The 19,356-nt window shown below is 41.7% G+C and overlaps 1 protein-coding gene across 4 annotated transcripts in view; it reads left to right on the top strand.

Moving 5' to 3' along the window:
• Positions 1-19,356, top strand: part of ZNF407 (zinc finger protein 407) — a 349,915-nt gene that overhangs the window by 7,408 nt on the left and 323,151 nt on the right. For 3 of the 4 annotated variants that reach the window (XM_088676266.1, XM_035125684.3, XM_035125685.3), the window contains exon 2: positions 12,296-17,055. In XM_088676266.1, the coding sequence (XP_088532392.1) occupies positions 12,363-17,055 (4,693 nt within the window). In that variant the 5' untranslated portion in view covers positions 12,296-12,362. Of the gene's footprint in view, positions 1-11,010; positions 11,586-12,295; positions 17,056-19,356 lie in introns of those variants that run through there. The other variant, XM_035125686.3, reaches the window with a different exon arrangement.

Raw genomic sequence — 19,356 nt, 5'->3', positions numbered from 1 at the left:
AGCAGTAAGAACATTTGTTTCTTTGGTCAGGGACTGCAGTTGGTGTGTACAGGCTGTGTCTGAATGAATGTGTCCAGGAAAACTTGGAAAGCACTTTGGCTTGGGACTGATCTAGCATAATTTGATTTGCTGTACATCTGCTAGTACTATTCTGCTTGCTTCTGTGCCCTAGGGATCAGTTTTCCTGGATAAAAACCCATTATCTCAGTGGTCATTCCACAGTTTTAAATATTTCTTTTTTACAGTAATATTGTCACATTTTACATGTGCACCAGCTAGTATTTCTTTGGTGTACATATTTCATATTGAACTGATGGGCACATTGGGACTGCATAAATTAAACACACTGTGATGGTGTTTAGGATATAGTAGGCTTTTAAATTCAGTTTTAACATTTTTCTCAAAGGACTATTTTCCTGATCAGATTAGATCTATATTGTGTGGAAGGGAGATACATACGGTAAGCATTACCAAGCTGAGGAGGGAAGGCAGGGATATATATCTCTGACAACTTCCCCCTCTACACAATAAATGTTGTTTTATAAAACAAGATATTCAGGGTGTTGTAATTTGTCTAAGCCATCAGAATTGCCAAACGTGGGTAATTACATAATTTCACACTTTCCAGTAAAGTCAGACCCTGATTAAGCGGTTGACAGCCTGTGAGAGTGCATTCATTGACAGCTGATGTCTGTATTCCCTAAATTTGTAGTGATTGCAATCTGAGTGAAGAAGACATTGAGATTCAAGCCATTTACTCTGAATGAGACTCCTCTTTGGCAAATGGGGAAAGTTCTGGGTTGTTGTTTTTTCCAGGCATGAAAATTTCAAATGCAGAAATACTTCGCTGCTATCTTGCTTTCTGCTGATGCTAGGTCTTCTCAGTGTCTTCGGCTCTTGCTGTCTTTCATTGCACCTGCTGTTCTTCATATTTATTTCATTCTTCTTTACTGCACTTTCTTCTCTCCATCTCCCTTTTACCCCCTTTAAACAGAACAATATGGTAATAGAAACCCTAATAGGAAGAAGGCACTGTTTAACTCAGTTGGAGTGCTACTAATCCAATTGCCAAACGCAACTACAGCACAGCATGCCTCTTAATTTTAAGTAAAATGGAAACTTCACTTTCTAAATTTACGGCACTGTACCACTTGTGTGAGTGAGCAGTACAATTCCATGATTCCCATTTATAGTGAATTACAGAAGGGTATGGGTTTGATAATTATTTTGTCTATTAAACATTTATATGTCACTCTTTGAGCAAAATGAGGTTTCCAAAGAATGTTAAATTAAAACACTTAATTTAACACTTAAAAGCAACCAATGAAAGAATGCAATGAAATGAGAGCAATCTCTTTTCAGTCCTAGGTGAACACCTTTTTTAATTTCCCCAGGTCTTTTTAGTTTTGGTTTTAGTGCTGTTTACCGCTAGTAGATTGTTCTTCTTTCGTTAAATTCTTTTATTGGCTGATTTTAATTGTTCTAATGTTAGCACACTTTAAGAACCACATTTTGGTTGAAGAGTGATGTGTATAAATGTTTACCTGGTGCTGAAATGATAACAACCCCTAGTTTCAATGACAGTACCTCATCCAACAACACATGATTAAGTGGAGCAAATAAAGTGGCATCCAAATCACTATTAGACTTTGTATTCCCAGGATGTCCAAGATCAAGAAGACCCCTAACCACTTGGAAGACGGTCCTCTGAACAGGTCTCCAAGGATGGTGGGAGAAAATGCTGCTCGTTTTCTGCCTCAGAGTTGGCTCAGTAGACTTTTGCCTGTTTTGCATGGGATTCTCTTTGAGTTTTAAAGCCGCTTGGTTCTAGCTGTTGTTTTTTCAGCCCAGTTCAGCCAGACTGTGCCTTTTAGAAAATGACACTTAGGAATGATAATGTCAAAGGCTTGTGACATATCTGTATCCCAACATATAGTCAAGGTTTCAACAGGAGTGCAACCATGCCAGCACAACTTCTCCTAGGGCTTTGAAGGATCATTGATCTCTAAAGGTGGACCATTCTATAGGTTCACCACCCTGCTGCAGAAAGAAGCTATAACAGCAAGTGAAACCCTCAGAGAAAGAAATGTGATCATGACAATCTCCCATGTCCCAATTGCTGTCCTCCTATCCCTACCAAAACACCAGCTATATCGTGTGGATTGGTTGCATAGACTGTATTGGGACAGCTCCTTGGCTGTCATGGAGACCATGAAGTCCTGAGATGATAAAAAAGGCATTCCCTGTGCCTAATAACTTATTGCCATCTGATAACTTTTATTCCTATGTATATTTCATGAGAGCCTTCTTTAATAATAATAATAATAATAATAATAATAATAATAATAATAATAATAATCAGGCTCACCTGGTGAATACCGTGCCTGGGAGGAGTGATCAGGTCAAAGAGAAAAACTTCCACATGATAATCTATTCACTAGGTAAAATTCTGTTACTCCCAGATATATTTCACAGGCCTTCTGTATCTCAGATCTTGCAAACTCATGCAATAGCGAAGTCTGACTTGTTGAGTTCTGTTTATCTCTGTTTCAAGCTTATCTTTTGACAGGACAGTAAGATACAGATTGTTTCTGTATCCAGAAAGTCATGGACTTTTTCTTTTAGCAATCTTGGTTTTAAAACTTCTCTAACATTTTCATTGATCATTTCACTTTAGCTGCCCAGAATACACATACTGTACAGCCTTTCTGCATTTAGGACTGCCATTTAAAATGTAATAGTGGTCTCTGCATTTTTACTCTACCATACCTGATAAAATCACCTGACAATGCCCTACAGAGATATTATCCACCCCATACATAAAAGGACAAAAATATATTGCCGTATTGCTTCAAGGAGAAATAGTGGACCTCCTGGGAGGGGTGGCAGATCTCCCCGCTGCCGCCTTTGCAACCTCTTCTCCTCTTCCTCCCCCCCCCAACCTTCCAATGCTGAATCACTTTCTCCTTTCATTCTGAGGCTGAACTTCACTTTCCCCCTTCATTTACAAGCTGATCTTACACCCTGCTTTCATTCTTCACTCCTCCCTTTAATTCTTATGCTGATCTTCACTTCCCCTCCCCTCTCATCTCACCAGGCAGGAATGTGTGTGCCATTTTCTGGTTTGCTTCAGGTACCAAAATGTCTTGGTCTGATCCTACATAGACTGCTACAGAAGTCTCTGTGCTTCTGTCAGAGAAATAATCTACAAAGGGAACAATATACTCCCAAACCAAGCCAGTTTGCAGGGTTGACCCTCTGTTAAGTTGTTCTGTTTTAAGGAGCAACCACTTAGCACTGGCCCATGCGTTATTCTAGCACCAATTTGCTTGCCTCCTTGGAATCTTAGAATTACTAGCAGTCCTTGTGCAGATACATCATCTGGGTTTCTTTTGCCTTTAAATTTGATATGCAGTGGCTATGTTTGTGGTGGTGATCTTATATTTTATCTTCCCTGTTTCTCCAAAAATAAGCCGTAGCCATAAAATAAGCCGTAGCAGGATTTTTAAGCATTCAAGGAATATAAGCCATACCCCGAAAATAAGACATACAGTGGTACCTCGACTTACGAATGACTCAACAACCGAATTTTTCGACTTACGAATGGGGGTAATGGCCGTGCGCTTACGAATTGTCTCGACATCCGGAAAAAACCTGCGGCGGTTTTAGATAGGGATTTTTTTACTTACGAATTTTTAGATAGGGTTGCTTCAACTTATGAATTTTTCCGTTTCCAATGCATTCCTATGGGAAATTGCGTTACCAATGGCGTTTTTTGACTGATGAATTTTTCGACTCACAAAGGTGCCTTCAGAACGGATTAAATTCGTAAGTCGAGGCACCACTGTAGTGATAGGCGCAGCAGCAATGCCGGCCGCAGCAGGAGAAGGAGGAAAAAAGAAGAAGACATCCCCTGAAAATAAACCATAGGGTGTTTTTTTTTTTAGGAAAAATAAATATAAGACAGTGTCTTATTTTTGGAGAAACACGGTTGTTCAAAAAATGATGAGAATTTCCAAAATCAGCACATGCTAGCAAAACCTTTGAGTTTCAGTGTCTATGTAAGACAATAGTGTGACAGTCACAGGTACAGAAAGCTAGGTATATATTCAGTGTATGCCTCCAAGCTGTACACAATGGGGAGAGGGGAATGAATTTTGTTACCTATTTAAAATGTACATTTTGGAGACTATACCTCTAATTACCTTTGGACAATGTTGTTGCCAGGGTGGCTCTATCTGTCTTTCTGTAATATACTCATGATATGATTTGCTGTCAGAGAGCATGGCTACCCCACTTGAGTGTGCTAGAGGGCTGCAGTTTGTCCTTTAACCTTACCTTCATGATGATGAATAAAAGGGCACACAGTAGCAGTATACAAAATTGACATTTTTTTATTTCTAACTTCACTTGTCGTCTTTCTTGTAATTTGATACGTTTGCACTGCTGTGTTTAATGATCCCTTTCCTGGCTATGATGAATTGAAATAGCTCATACCAAACTGACCTATTATTCTCCATTAGTTCTTCCTTACTGGTAAGTTAGATACACCCTGGCTTCTCTCAGTAGATGTTGCCTTCTGGATAATGGACGTGTCCTGGATGCAATTTAGCATGCACCTGTGGTTTTGCATCAAAATAACTGTGCAGCAACTCGATGCGGCACTGTTTGAAGTAGAATTTGCCCCCTTAAAAAAACACCTTTAAGTGTGTTTGTAACTTTCACTGCGCTGTTCTTTGGAGTTGTTGGCATCTGTCTGTCTTGAGATGGGGCAAAGTCAAACCACTGAAGAACCACAGTGCCTGCTGTGGATGCAGAGCACGGGTGTCAAACACAAGGCCCGGGGGCCAAATCCGGCCCGCCAGACCTTGTCATGTGGCCCGCCGAGCGCCCCAGCCAGCGGGACCCAGCAGCGGGACCTTGCTGCTGAAGCGTCGCGCCGACAAAGCGCCAACAAACAGCTGGGACCGGGGGGGGGGGGAAGGCGGTCGGAGCAGCGCCGCACGGAGAGTCCCGAGCCTCTGCAACGCAGCAGTGCTCTGTAGCACTTTGAATCCTCCTCCTGCCACGGCTCGGCGCCTGGAAACGGCTGCTGCTGCTGCTGAAGCACAGACAAAGCACCCAGCAGCGCCACGTGGAGGAGGAGGAGGATTCAAAGTGCTACAGAGCACTGCTGCATCCCAGAGGCTCGGGACTCTCCGCACGGTGCTGCCGGACACCGACCCGGCAAGCCGCCTCCTCCTCCTCCTCCTCCTCTTGTCTCTCCTCCTCCTCCTCCTGCCGCGGCTCAGCCTCATGAACGTGCAACTCTGAGGCTTTACGCACTTCTCCTAAAACGGACACCCGCTGCCTCATGCTGCACGGGAAATGCTTTTTGCCCCTGGGTCCCTTCACGCTCTTTTCTGGCGCTGAATCAAGGCGGCGACCCCCCCCTTCCCTTTCTTTCTTCCTCTCTCTCGTTCTTATTCTTTCTTTCCCTCTCCTTCCTTCCTTCTTTATCTCTGTCTTCTCTCCCTCTTTCTTTTTCTTTCCTTCTTTATTCCTTTGTTCCTACTCTTCTTTCTCTCACCTCTTTCCTTCCTCTCTCCCTCCTGCTCCCTCTTTTCTTTCTTTCTTTCTTTCTTCCTTCCTTCCTTCCCATCTTTCTTCCTCTCCCTCATTCTTATTCTTTCTTTCCCTCTACTTCCTTCCTTATTTGTCCCTTTCTGTCTTCTCTCCCTCTTTCTTTTTCTTTCCTTCTTTATTCCCTTCCTTATTTCCTACTCTTCTTTCTCTCCCCTCTTTCCTTCCTTCCTCTCTCCCTCCCACTCCCTCTTTTCTTCCTCCCTCCCTCCCTCCCCTCCCCTCTCCTCAGAAACATAGGATGCTGCTTTATACTTCTGGCCCTTAAACCCTGGAACCAGGAGAGCAGCTCCAGTGAGTCAACCTCAGCCAGTCTCTTTGGTGAAGGGTGGTGGCTTACTGGCAGAACATCTGTCCTGCATGCAGAAGGACCCCAGCACCTCCCGGTACTAGTAGCTCTGCAAAGGTCCTGCATGAAACCCTAGCGAGCCTCCACCACCCAGTGCAGTTACCAAAAATCATTTTTCAATAAATTGTACAATAATTGTACATTTGAATATCTACTTGCCATTACAAAAAACAGTAATAATTGAATGCAGTGACAATAATTTATGATAATAAAGAGTGGACACATAGTCCTACAGATACAACCGGCCCTTTGAGGGTGACCAAACTGCTGATGCGGCCCCCGATGAATTTGAGTTTGACACCCCTGATGCAGAGGCTTCGTAACTGCTGCCTCCTGTGTTGTTTTTGTAACGCTAGCAGCACCAAAGTAACCTCTCCAGGGTGCAAGCCTGGGCAGTGTGTATGGAGGTCCTGGGCAGCCCAGATAACAAGATCCCCTTCTTGGCCTTGCTGATGTGGTTCCAAAGGAAAGCAGAGCAATACATTTGGCACCCGCTTGGCTGCAGGAGTTGCTGGAAGGAGGCGTACAAGACGCCAGCCGGCTGTCTTAGGACTCCACTCTGGATTTGTGTAAGGTTTACTCCTTAGCCTTTCCTTCTTCCAAAGGCCATGGAGTATCCTAGTGCCTGTTGGTTGAGAAATCTAAACACTGCATTTAAGTAGCTAAGGGGGTGAAATGGGGTGGAGGGAGGGAAGGATACAGATAAACAAATTGCAAGTGGATACCTTGATCTTCCCTAATGGAAACCTTTGTGTTCTCATTGATGTACACATCTGGCTTATTGAACCCTCTTTGGTCTTTGAGAGATTGTGTTGAAATTCAGATTGAGAACACTCCAGCACCCAAGATTGTTTTCTCTTTTGTTGCCCAGAGAAGAGAAGAGTTCCCAATGTGGTGGACCTGGGAAAACCTACCGTCCCACCATGATGGCAGTCAGCTTATGCCAGCACAACATCACTGTAGTAACATAGTTGGAATCCTGCACACGCTGAGCAGGAAAGTTGAGAAGAAGCTTCAGAATACAGGGACCATGGCGACTATGCAAATTGCTGCCAATGTCTATCAGAATGCTGCTAATTCATACCAACCTTGTAGCAGCATACTACCCACATTAGACATTAATATATTTTATTTTATTACTTACTACATTTAAATCTTACCGTTTACACTCAACAGTGGGAATGCCATGACATCATCCTACCCTATCACAGCCACAGTGTCCTCAGGCAGCAAAAGCACAGCAGTATCTCAGGAATCCCTACATTCAGAGACTGAAATCCCCTAATACCACTCCAACACACAGACCCCCAAATGGCCAGCAGTGTGGGATCTAGTTTCTTGTCCTGGTTCAGAAACTTCAGATATGAACAATTATTTAATACTGACTGTACTCTGTCACTCTATTAGCCATATTTATACTGTACTTTTTATACTGTACAGTACGCGGGTGGCGCTGTGGGTTAAACCACTGAGCCTAGGACTTGCCGATCAGAAGGTTGGCGGTTCGAATCCCCACGACAGGGTGAGCTCCCATTGCTCAGTCCCAGCTCCTGCCAACCTAGCAGTTTGAAAGCACTTCAAAGTGCAAGTAGATAAATAGGTACTGCTACAGCGGGAAGGTAAACAGTGTTTCCGTGTGCTGCTCTGGTTCGCCAGAAGCGGCTTTGTCATGCTGGCCACATGACCTGGAAGCTGTACGCCGGCTCCCTCGGCCAATAACGTGAGATGAGCGCCACAACCCCAGAGTCGGTCACGACTGGACCTAATGGTCAGGGGTCCCTTTACCTTTTACCTATACTGTACTATTAAGAACGGAGAGCATTGTATGGATGCTGATTATTGTCCTAAATGCCCAATCTTAAATAGATCAGCACAGAAAAAAGTCATACTGAGTTCAGAACATGCTTTCACATAAGCACGCTTAGCATTTCAACCATAGCTGTTCTGTTTAGTAGCCTTTTCCTTCAGACTTTCTCCAGTAGTTATTTTTCCCATGACAAGATTGATATTTTTTTTAAAAAGGAAAGTTATAGGACAAGTGTACCAACACTTGATATGAAGTGGAAATTTTAAAACTGCGTTATAAATCCCAGAAGCAGTATGGTTTATAATGGGAAAGTTAAAGGGGAAAATGGAGAGAGTGAAATAATGCGTATGTAACCTTTCCACCTCTTTTTAGTGAGTAGACCATTTAAACTAAATTAAGTAAAGGATGTAAATTCTGTTGTTTCAGTTTTTAATACTTCATGACTGATTTTACATTTAACAATAAATATGAAGAAGAATTAATATGGCCTGTTCTGGTTTGATATGGAACAGCAAATCCCATTTCTCCTCAGCTGTAAAGAAAATTCATTATTATGTCTTGGATTGTAAGATGGCTTCATTGTGATTAGTTACATTGATAATAAAACAACCTTTTAAAAAATGGTACAGTATACTGTACATGGGTTGTCATGTGTTTAATGTTTAATGACACTGAATTTGTGCATTTGCTACCCTTTTCACAAATCTGTTGCCTCCTCCTTGTATCCGAGCCCATTTTAAGTCATGCAAGTTACTTTAAAAAAAGAAAAGAAATGGCATCTTATATTAAGCAACTAATATGGTTTTAGTAGAGGCAGAATTAATACTGTGGGCTTATCTTGAATGGCTCAAGGGCAGATGCAGTGCTGGTTTGGGACAAATGATGGTTTGCAAATTGGGAATCAGCTTTGGGAACATGTGTGTGACCACCGTCCCTCTCTGCAGCATGAATTCCTCCTTCCTTGCCTTGTCGAACCGCATGCAGAAATATGAGATCTGAAGACATATCTGGCTGCAGAGCTCTTTCAGTCTTCCAAGCCTTGGCATGAGGGCTAGGGAAAAGGGAGAGAAACAGATTCTCAACCATATTATATTATTTCGGCAAATGAGGAGTGATGTAACCATGCTAACTGCATTTGTGTCTGGCACAAATGTGCGGCTTCTTAGCCAGAGCCCCTCTCTACCGTTTAAAAGTTGAGACTCAGCCCAGGAGTTCCTCAGAGCTCTCACCTGTAGAGCAGAATGTGCTCCTTCGGTCTCCCGTGTCTTCTGAGACATTTCAGGCAAGACCTGACCCTTGGCTGCTTCTGAAGAACCAGGCAGCGAAAGGCTAGATTGCAAATGCAAGAAAGGGGAAGGAACCCAAACTGTGGTCATCATTGTTCCTTTGGGGAGTTAAAAGTGAAAACCATTTTGATTTGAAACTTGCAAACATGAATGCTTTGAGTACGAAAGTCTGCATTACTTAAGCATGTACAACAGATTGTGCTTGAATTGAATATAAACATTAAATATGTTTCATAACACATTGTGGGAGCAGGCCTGCGTTTTTAAGGTAGCGTTTAGTCAAAACCATTTCTCTTGTGATGTAGCAGCATTTTAGTTTTTGTCCCCTTGTGTAAAATGGCCACAAGGTGTCATCAGAATGCTTTTCTTATGCTGACTTCTTATTTCATGCGGCTTTCCCCCCTTCCCCCCCTCTTCAAACTTTTACAGCTACGCTAATAGTAAATCTAATGTGAAATACTACCCTTTTTTTTCTTGAGGATATTGTGGCATTAAGCTTCCACTGAAATGACTTAAAAGATTATGGCCTAATAGCCCAGTGCCTTAGGTGCCTCTGCACCGAAGCAGTTCATTGCACAGGAGATAAACTTCCTAGCGCTTGCGTGAGCGGACAACTTCAGCCATGCTTGAACCCAGCCACAGCCTTAGCTGCTGGAGCTGTCATCTCTGCTAAACCAAAAGTGCCCAGTATCTTTTCAAGGATGCCCTTGTGCTACGCAAGGGAAGTTAAGCTGCTCAGCTTGGTTGGTGCCAGGTTTGAGGGAGCCCCAGGCAAGCATTTCCCCTACTGGGAAATGAAGATAGCAGTGGCGGCAGCAGTTACTTTGCCCATTGCTTTGCTCTCGTCTGCCTGCAGCCTGGCCTGCAGGAATGGGTGGATACACTTGCAGCCCGTGGTGTGGTACCCAGCACATGGCTTTAGCCACCTGTGCTAGGTTGATTATCCCAGGACATCACTGAGCTGGAACATAGTACTGCATCAGGGCAAAACAGCAGCAGGTTTTGCTCAGCGCTTCTCTTCAGCACACCCAGTCCCACCACCAAAAAAAGTTTTATATATACATATATGTCAGCTCCGGTAGGCCAACCAGAGCATCCTGGCTTTAGCCCCATCATGCAAGGTAGCACAGAAGGTGGAAAGGCTGTACTAGCTCCCTTGTGTGCTGGCCTTCACTAATGATGGTGGCATACCTAACAGAAGAGGAATAATGATTACAGACATAGTACAGCATTGGTTCGGGGAATAACACTCCAATGCGGTTCACAGAGCACCCTTGATCAAGTGCCCCCACAGCTCTTTTTGCAGCTAAAAGGATGTGCAGAGTTTTCTAAATTGAAGCCAGTGCTTAAAAGGGGAGATCGGTAGTAGGAGACAGCAAGATGTGTGACTAGAAAACCACCAAGTAATTTATCAGAAAACGGATAAAAATGCAGGCAGCTGTGTTAGTCCATTAGAAATAATTGAAAGGGCAACAATAAGTGTAATACCTTTAGGACTTTTTTAAAATAAAAAAGTAAGAAGCAGCTCTTCTTCAGATAGATCACTACTTGTTTACTACTGTACCTGTAAGTTCTTTAGCTGGCCATACATACACTTTACTGGTAGTTTAAGTATTTTACTAGTGCTGTTCTTTCCATATTTCTTTATGTACTAGCATGGTTGCCTTCAATTTAGTTTTTGTTGTCTGCTCTGGAGAATGTTGTCTGCTCTGGAGAATTAGCCTTCCAGGAGGCAAATCCTAGAACTGGAGGAAGATAATGATCTTCTTGCATCTTGGTCCGAAGAGAAACCATGTGTGCCCCAACCACTGCAGAATCCTACTCAGTTTAGTTTCTGATGATTCTGTATCAAGTGCTCTGTCAACAACTAATCTAGTTTGCGAATATAAGAAATACCTCAAGTTGTTGGTTTCCCCCCAAGGCTGACAGCAGAATTAAAGGAAAACCTTTGTAGTGCATGACATTGTCCCTGGCAAAATGGTGGTGGTTTGGCAAACTGCTGCTTGGGCTGCCAGGAGTTGAGAACCCTGATTTTTTAATCAACTTGTGATGGAAGAATTATTGGTTCTTCCTGGCACTTGTGCTGTGCATGTAGGTCAGGGTTTGGAATGGGTTAAGTGGCTGTGTACCTCCTCTTGCTGTATATTGGGGGTATAGTGCCTTCCAGGGGATATTGGACTACACCTTCCATGATCCCTGGCCATACTGGCTGGGGATGGTGAGAGTTGGAGTCCAACAATATATGGAAAACATCACATTGGCTATCTCTGCTGCATGTCAACTTGTGGATTTCCTGCATGCCCAATCAGGAAGCACTGGGAACAATGCTGTGATTGGTGGTTGGGAGCCAAATTTCTTAGGAACTCTGTGATGCTATGTTGTCCCTTCTTTCTTGCTATTGCCATTATTGTGTATTTTCCTTCTAGGAGTGGAGGGATCCCAGCTACTTATGCCATTGTAATCTCCATGGTAGTGACAGCCATGTTAACTGGACTGTTAAGATTTTCCTGTTAAATCTAAGGTTTGTCATTTTGAGGCAGTTATATTTTCTTCATTTTGAGGACAGTTAGTTTCTTAATTGTGAAACTTCTAATTTCAGGAAAGGATACTTTCTCCCTTCCTTCCCCGTTGCCCTTTTAACTGAATGCCATGCTATCTTGGAGTACTGTGTCAGGGCTGTCAAAAACAAAGGTCACACTTTTTAGACTTGAATTCCCAGAATGGGCACATTATTTACGCCACAGCTGTGAAACGACTCGCTCTGGAGTAGTTCCATTTAAAGCCTACAGTCCTATTGAAATCAGCAGGCACTGGAACTAAGCAACAGCTACATGTTTCAGAATAATGGATCTCAAGGCTGCAGTCTTGCTAAAAGTATTATGTTTTTCAAAGAGAGTCAAAATTTGCTTCTCTCATTGATGAGCATCCTGTGCTAATAGGAGAGACTTGTATGTACATACCGATAGACTTTCTGTTCCATAGTGGCTATTCAACTGTCCTCTTAAGAACCAGATAATCCTTCCTTAGATGTTTAGGCATTATTGGTTTGGCCACGTTTTGCTTTGAGAATGTTACCAAAATAATTAGCTAACAATGTCCCTATAGCCTTTTAAAACAATAGGTTGTATTCAACAAGTTATTAGTTGCATTAGAATAAAATGCTACGTGTTTTTATGTACATAGGAAACTAATAACCTTCCATTCTTTTTCTCCCTTTCTCTCTCTTTTTAGATAGCCCTACAGCAGATGAGCTAAATTGTTTTATTTAGAATTGTGCTCTACGCAATCTTCATTAAGAATGGATGTTGAAAAAAACCAGAAGAACGATGAAGGTGATGAGAATGTACAAAATGAATTAGTACAAGAAGCTGCTAGAAACGTGTTAGCTGAAAAAGCTCACAGCGACTCTTTCTCTACCTCAAAAATAGACACATTTTCAGCTGAAGGACAGAAAAACCCAGGGGAAAAACATAAAGAGTGCGCCACAGCCAAACGACCATTATCCAAATCAGCAGTTGAAGACTGTATGGCAACAAACATAGTTGAAAACGAACCTGTCTCAAAAAGATTAAGGCTTACTGTTGTACAACATGCTGAAGAGAAGGAAGGCAAACTATCGAATGTCACAAAGTGTGAAGGTAGTGTTGATGGGACAAGTAATACAACAGATGAAACTATAAAAGACGAAGCTATAAGTGCCTGTCAAAGTAGTGATGCTTTATGCGTGCAGCATGATTTCAAGTCTGAGGACAGTAGTACACAGGAAATACATGTGGAAAATGAGTATACCCAAGTTGACCAAACACCCCTTCCAGAATGCACATCTTCTTTTCAAAACGATGAAGCCAGTGTTAGCTGTGCAACCAGCTGTGTTGAAAACATTTCTAAGTGCAAACCCCATGAGGAGATTTTTTCCACTTACCCAGATTTAGAAAAGCACATTCAAGAAAGCCACCTTCAGCATTCCAAACAACAGGTGAACCTACACTGTACTGATAAATCAGAATGCACTCCATCTTTACAAGCACATAGCAAGCCGACCGCTGGACAGCTTAGATTGTATTTTTGCAATCTCTGTGGTTTTCAGTCTTTCGAGAAAGATCTTCTACAAGCTCATTTCCTTGGCAAGACGCACCTCCGCCGGCAAAATCTTGCTGCCCGGGGAGGATTTGTCAAGATACTAACGAAAAAGCCATTTCATAAAAAACAGCAGTACCTAGTCAAGGAAAAGAATGTGCAAGCAAAATCTGCACTTAATAAACAAAAAATAAGGAATGCAGGTTCAAATCCGATAAAAACTTCAAGCAATAAGCTGAAGAAGTTTAAAACATCCCACCAACTTTTTGTTGAAATGGTGTCATCAAAAAATATTTCTGAAGAAACCACAGAGAACACTACCAATGAAGAAGTCCTTTTCTCCAGTGTGGGTGGAAATGGTGATGTCCATTCTGAAAAGTTAGAAGTGTCAGGGCCCTCCAAATGTAATCCAGATGGATCAGAACCTGCTGAAGGTAGTCAAGAGACAATTAGCAGTTTAAACACCACAGGAATACTCGATAGAATTCCCCATAAAAGAAATATCTTCTCCCGAAGAATAACTTTCAAGCAAAGTGGTTCTTTCAGATTAAACCAGCAAATTAAAAAACGCTATAATCTTTTGGGATTAGGTAAGAGAAACAGGCCTGACTCCACCTTAAAACACAGCATTAGGACAGACTTCAGTCAGGGTGATACATCGCAGGTGCCCCTAAAAGTTTTAGAAACTGAAGAGGATTTGTGCAAAGCTGACACAGGAACACTATCACTTGATCCAGATGGAGCAAATGCATGCTCTTCTATCAACTTGGAACTTGATAATTCTCCAAAGAAAGCTGTTGAGGCCCAGAAGAGTCTACATCCTTGTACTCATTGTGGATGTACTTTGCCAAACACAGGTTTGGAATTGGATGTTGACGGAGATAAAGCAGAAGAGCTGAAATTTCAGTGTCAGACATGTGGCTATTCTTGTGGAACCAGGGAAGACTTTGAACTGCACCATCAAAAAAACAACCATCGCATGGGTGATTGCAAGATAAATTGCACTCTGTGTTCATTTTTTGCCCTGGATGAGGTAAGCTTTGGGAAGCACATGCGTGATGAGCATGGCATGTCCCACTGCTGTGTTACCTGCCGTTTGTATTTTCTAAATGAAGAAGAAGTTGCAGTTCATAACACAACTGAACAACATATAAGTTTATCAGCTCAAGGAAATACGGTTCGCCCAGTTAGCAATGCGACTCAGCAAACAGCATCTTGCATTTTAGTGGAGACAAGTGTTCTTCCAAAGGTTGCAGAAGAAATGCCCAAGCCCTTGGTGATACATCCTGCTAATGAGTTCAAGGAGTCTGTCCTGAGCAGAACTCAGTTTCAGTGTAAAAAATGTTTTTATAAAACAAGGTCTTCCTCAGTTCTTACCAGGCACATAAAACTTCGGCATGCTCAGGAATATCATTTCCTTTGCAAAGCATGCAACCTCTACTCATTAAGCAAAGAAGGAATGGAAAAACACATCAAGAGAAGTAAACACCTTGAAAATGCCAGAAAAAATAATATTGGCTTACGCTTTGAGGAATGTATTGAAAGGGTATGTGTAGGTGGAAGCGATGGTAAAAAAGCAACAGAGCCTTCTACTTATGGCAGTTTAAAGACAGTATCGGAAAATGAAAACGTGCCGTTACCCTTCTGTACCCTGGATAATGTATCAATAAACAAGGAACTGTTTCCATCAGGTGAAATGCTGAAATGTAGTGAGCTGGTTCTGGGTAGCGGGCAAAAGAGAGGAAGGCCGAAAGGCACCATTTCTCGGACATGCCCTCATTGTGGCTTATTGGCTTCCAGTGTTACAAACCTGACAGTTCACATTCGACGAAAGCATAGCCACCAGTACAGCTATTTATGTAAAGTATGCAATTACTATACTGTAACAAAAGGCGATATGGAACGTCATTGTGCAACGAAGAAGCATAAAGGCCGTTTGGAAGCCAATGGGAAACAAAACATAGAGATTATAGTGTGCCCAGAGGGAGGTAGTGTTGAAGCCAGTAGCAAGAAGATAAATAGTCCAGGAGGTGTGAATGAACTTATTGACCATGGCAGTTCACCCTTGGACAATGCTGCTTTGGAAAGCCAGGGAAATGATCAGGGCAATGCTATACAAGGAGAAGGTGAAAATGTGCTTCAGCTTCCTGAATTGGGTAGAGACCGGAACCCTTCAGAAATAAAGCAGCATATAATTGCAGAACTAGGTAACGTTAGCCAAGATAGGGACTCATTGGCTCAAACAAGATCATTAAATACAAATGATAACAAGTGTGCCCATTGCAGCTTTGTTGCACATTCATTTTCTTCTCTGGAAGTACATATAAAACGGAAGCACACTAAAGAATTTGAATACTATTGCATGGCTTGCGACTATTACGCAGTTACTCGCCGAGAGATGATTAGGCATGCAGCAACAGAGAAGCATAAAATAAAAAGGCAATCTTATGCATGCAACACCTCTGGAGAAGAGGCTGATGTGGCCGATACTGGCAAGGAGCAGCAACCCACAGATGAAATTCAGATAATACTGGATGGAACAAAATACCAAAACACCGTTGAGGAGAAATGTCTGGATGTGCAGGTCACTCAGAAAGTGAAGAAAGCCCTTAATTATTTGGTTTCGGAAGACGGTGCCACTTCAGAGGTTCCCAAAGAAGGTTATGTTGCCAGTACTGTAGATGTTGAGACAAATGATGGAGTTGACCAAGGCAGGGAAGAGGGAGTCAGTGAAGAAAATGTTCCAAATGCTGTAATTGAGGTTTGTGAGGTGGTCACACATAAAGAAACAGTTCATTGTGTCCTGCAGGAAAATGTGGAAGATCAAAGAACAGTCAAGTCAAATTTTAATTTTACCATAGAAACTGGAAGTAAAAACTTAGCTGTTAGCAAAGATTCTCCAGATATGGATTTGATCTCAAATAAGAACAAGATGGAAGAAGACTCTGAAGGAGAACTTGAAAGTATTCCAGTACCTGCTGAAGAAGTGAAAAATGAAGAAATTAAGTTGCCTATCATTTCAGAAACATGTTGCACACTAGAGCAACAAACTATTGATGAAAATATTGAAGGAACTATGAAAACTATACATAGTTTACAGGAACAGAAAATGACCCAGCAGAGTTCTGCCATAGAGGAAGAAGGAACTTTGGCAGCTGAACAACATGAGGTTGAAGTATCATTAAACAATATTTGGGGTTCAGAGGTCTCAATAGTTGAAAGCGTTCAAGAAAGTAATGAGGCATCAGATGAGGGCAGAGTGAAGGAGGAGATGGCAGTGCAAAATTGTGGCCAGTTTGATTCCTCTATAGTAAAATTAAAAAGCCATGAAGATGGTTGTGAGCTAATTGATAACATTGCTGATGGACAGAACCTGAGTGGGCTGAGAGCTTTGAAAGTGGACGTCCCACAAGGTGGTGGAAAAAAGAAGAAAGCAGAAGGGCAGCTGCTTGGGGAATCAACGCGCATTCGCTGTGATGACTGTGGCTTTTTAGCAGATGGCTTGAGTGGCCTGAATGTTCACATAGCTATGAAACATCCTTCAAAAGAGAAACATTTCCATTGTTTACTGTGCGGAAAGTCATTTTATACCGAAAGTAACCTGCACCAGCATTTAGCTAGTGCGGGCCACATGAGAAATGAACAAGCAAGTGTCGAAGAACTGCCGGAAGGGGGTGCCACTTTTAAATGTGTTAAGTGCACAGAGCCTTTTGATTCGGAGCAAAATTTATTTCTTCATATTAAAGAACAGCATGAAGAGCTGCTCCGGGAAGTCAATAAGTACATTGTTGAAGATACTGAGCAAATCAACCGAGAGAGAGAAGAAAATAAAGGCAATATTTGCAAATATTGCGGGAAGATGTGCAGAAGTAGCAATTCCATGGCCTTTCTGGCTCACATTCGAACCCATACAGGTATGTATAAACAAATGGTGCAGGTAGTGCTTTGCAAATAGAAGTAGAGTTAAGACCTTGCTACTCCTTGCTACCATTATTTTTTAAATCATGAATTACTCCAGAGTTTCAGATTTATATTAATCTCAAGTTCACTGCCTGATTTCAGGAGTACTGTACTCTTTAGTAGTCAGGGAGCACGAATTTAAACAGACTTTCTTGAAAGTTCTTGAGTGTGATCTTCTCTTTGTCCCTACATTTCTTACAGATTATATCCCCTAGACTCATTATAATTCATTAATCAGATCCCAGCTTATTATCTGAATATGATTTGGAGAACATTTACTTTTCAAATGACTGTTTGCCTAATCTAGAGTTGCTTGCAAACTTTTTTAAAAAATAAATAAAAATAAATATGGCCTCGTTCTATACCTCCCCCTCCTTCATTTCTCTAGACCAGGCACCCCCAAACTTGGCCCTCCAGATGTTTTAGGACTACATTTCCCATCATCCCTGACCACTGGTCCTGTTGGCTAGGGGTGATGGGAGTTGTAGTCCCAAAACATCTGGAGGGCCGAGTTTGGGGATGCCTCCTCTAGACAGTTCTGATTAGTGTTGTGACAGTCAAACCATAAGGGAAAGCACTACCCAAGTGCTACTGATATGTTGAGGTGTGGAGAGTGAGCCATCTGATCTGGTAGTACTGCAGGAGTAGGGAACCTCACACCCAGGGTCCCAATGTGTTTTGGCTACAATCTTGCTGACACACACTTGTTGAATTTACAATTAAAATTAGTGGTAGATAATTCACCCCTACAGGGTGGGCGGTGATGGCCCTTTATGGCTTTTCCTTTGCCCAAAGCAGCAACCTGTCGACAAGTTGGTGGCAATGCTAGCCTAATGCTTGAAATAGTTTACCTGGTATGGATTCAGAAACCACCATTCACATTTAATGGTTGAATGGCGGGTATTTGTTGCTGCATTGCTGTGTAGAGAGTGCTAATTTTTGAAAACAAGCATGTAAGGCAGGCATTCCCAAACTGCAATCCCTCCAGATGTTTTGGCCTACAACTCCCATGATCCCTAGCTAACAGGACCAGTGGTCAGGGAAGATGGGAATTGTAGTCCAAAACATCTGGAGGGCCGAAGTTTGGGGATGCCTGATGTAAGGTTATCAGGGGACTTGCAGTTTAGCCATCATTTTAGAAGGTAGTGGTAGGGGCAGCACAGCACCTGTGATATTTGGGCCTGGTGATTTAGACTCTGTGCTGTGCCACATGTTCCATTCTCTTTTTATGTTTTATATTAAGTGGAAAAAATTAAAACAACACTTTTGTCGAAAATGCATAAGCTGCAGTTCTAAATTTATGTAAAAATTCACTGCTATGTTTCTATAAACCTGCCATACATTCTTTATTTTAAATAGACAGCTTTTCTAAATCACTGAGCTCTGCTTAGACAAGTGGTGTCTCTCTGGGTTGAATTTATGAGTGGATTTGAATAATAAATTCACATTTCAATGAACATATTTTCATTAAAACTGTAAGGTTTATTTTACTGTACTTTTAAATAATGGCTTATTATAGAAGCTATAGTTTAAATTCATGCAGTGGTTGAAACTTAGTGCTCAGTTACTAGAAAGAAAATGAAAAGGTAAGAGATGCAAAATATTATAAAAGAATATTAATATTCTTTGGTGTAATCCTGAAATAGTTTTTGTTTCCATAGAAGAAAGCAAAGCTGAGGCTGAGCTATGTACTTAAGATTCAGTTGCGGTAAAATGGCATCTTCAGGTGTCTTCTTGTAACTAAAGTATTACGGTAATTCTTGCAAACCACCAGTATCATCAGCTTAGGAATCCCAGCCTTCTTTTAAAAAGCCAATTCTATACTTGTGCAGATCGTTTCAGGAAATGTTTTTTTTAAAAAAAAATTGGTGATGAGTTTTTCGATGGCACAGACTGTTCACATGGTCAGAACAGTTTTTATAAGCCCTTTATATGCCCTCTTAAGGCAGATAAAATGGAATAAAACTACAGGGAAGATGCTAATGGAGCTCTCTTTAGAATTCTTTATGCAATTGTCTGGTCAAGACATGTTGCTTATAATTGATGTGTCCATTACTTGAATTCTCTTGTAATTATAGTCAATAAGTCTTGTAAATGTGTTAAAGCTCACTAAAAGCATACAAATTCAAGAACAGAGTAAGGCTAATAATTTAAAATAATCAATGTAGGCATTTCAGCACTTAATTTCCCTTGTGTGTTGATAGCTGATCATTCTTAATCCATTAAGATTTATTTAGTCGTTTACAATGCAAAAT

The sequence above is a fragment of the Zootoca vivipara genome, chromosome 8 (genome assembly GCF_965207765.1).
Source record: "Zootoca vivipara chromosome 8, rZooViv2.hap1.1, whole genome shotgun sequence".
Lineage (NCBI taxonomy): Eukaryota > Metazoa > Chordata > Lepidosauria > Squamata > Lacertidae > Zootoca > Zootoca vivipara.
This window is presented reverse-complemented; position numbering and strand designations above follow the sequence as displayed.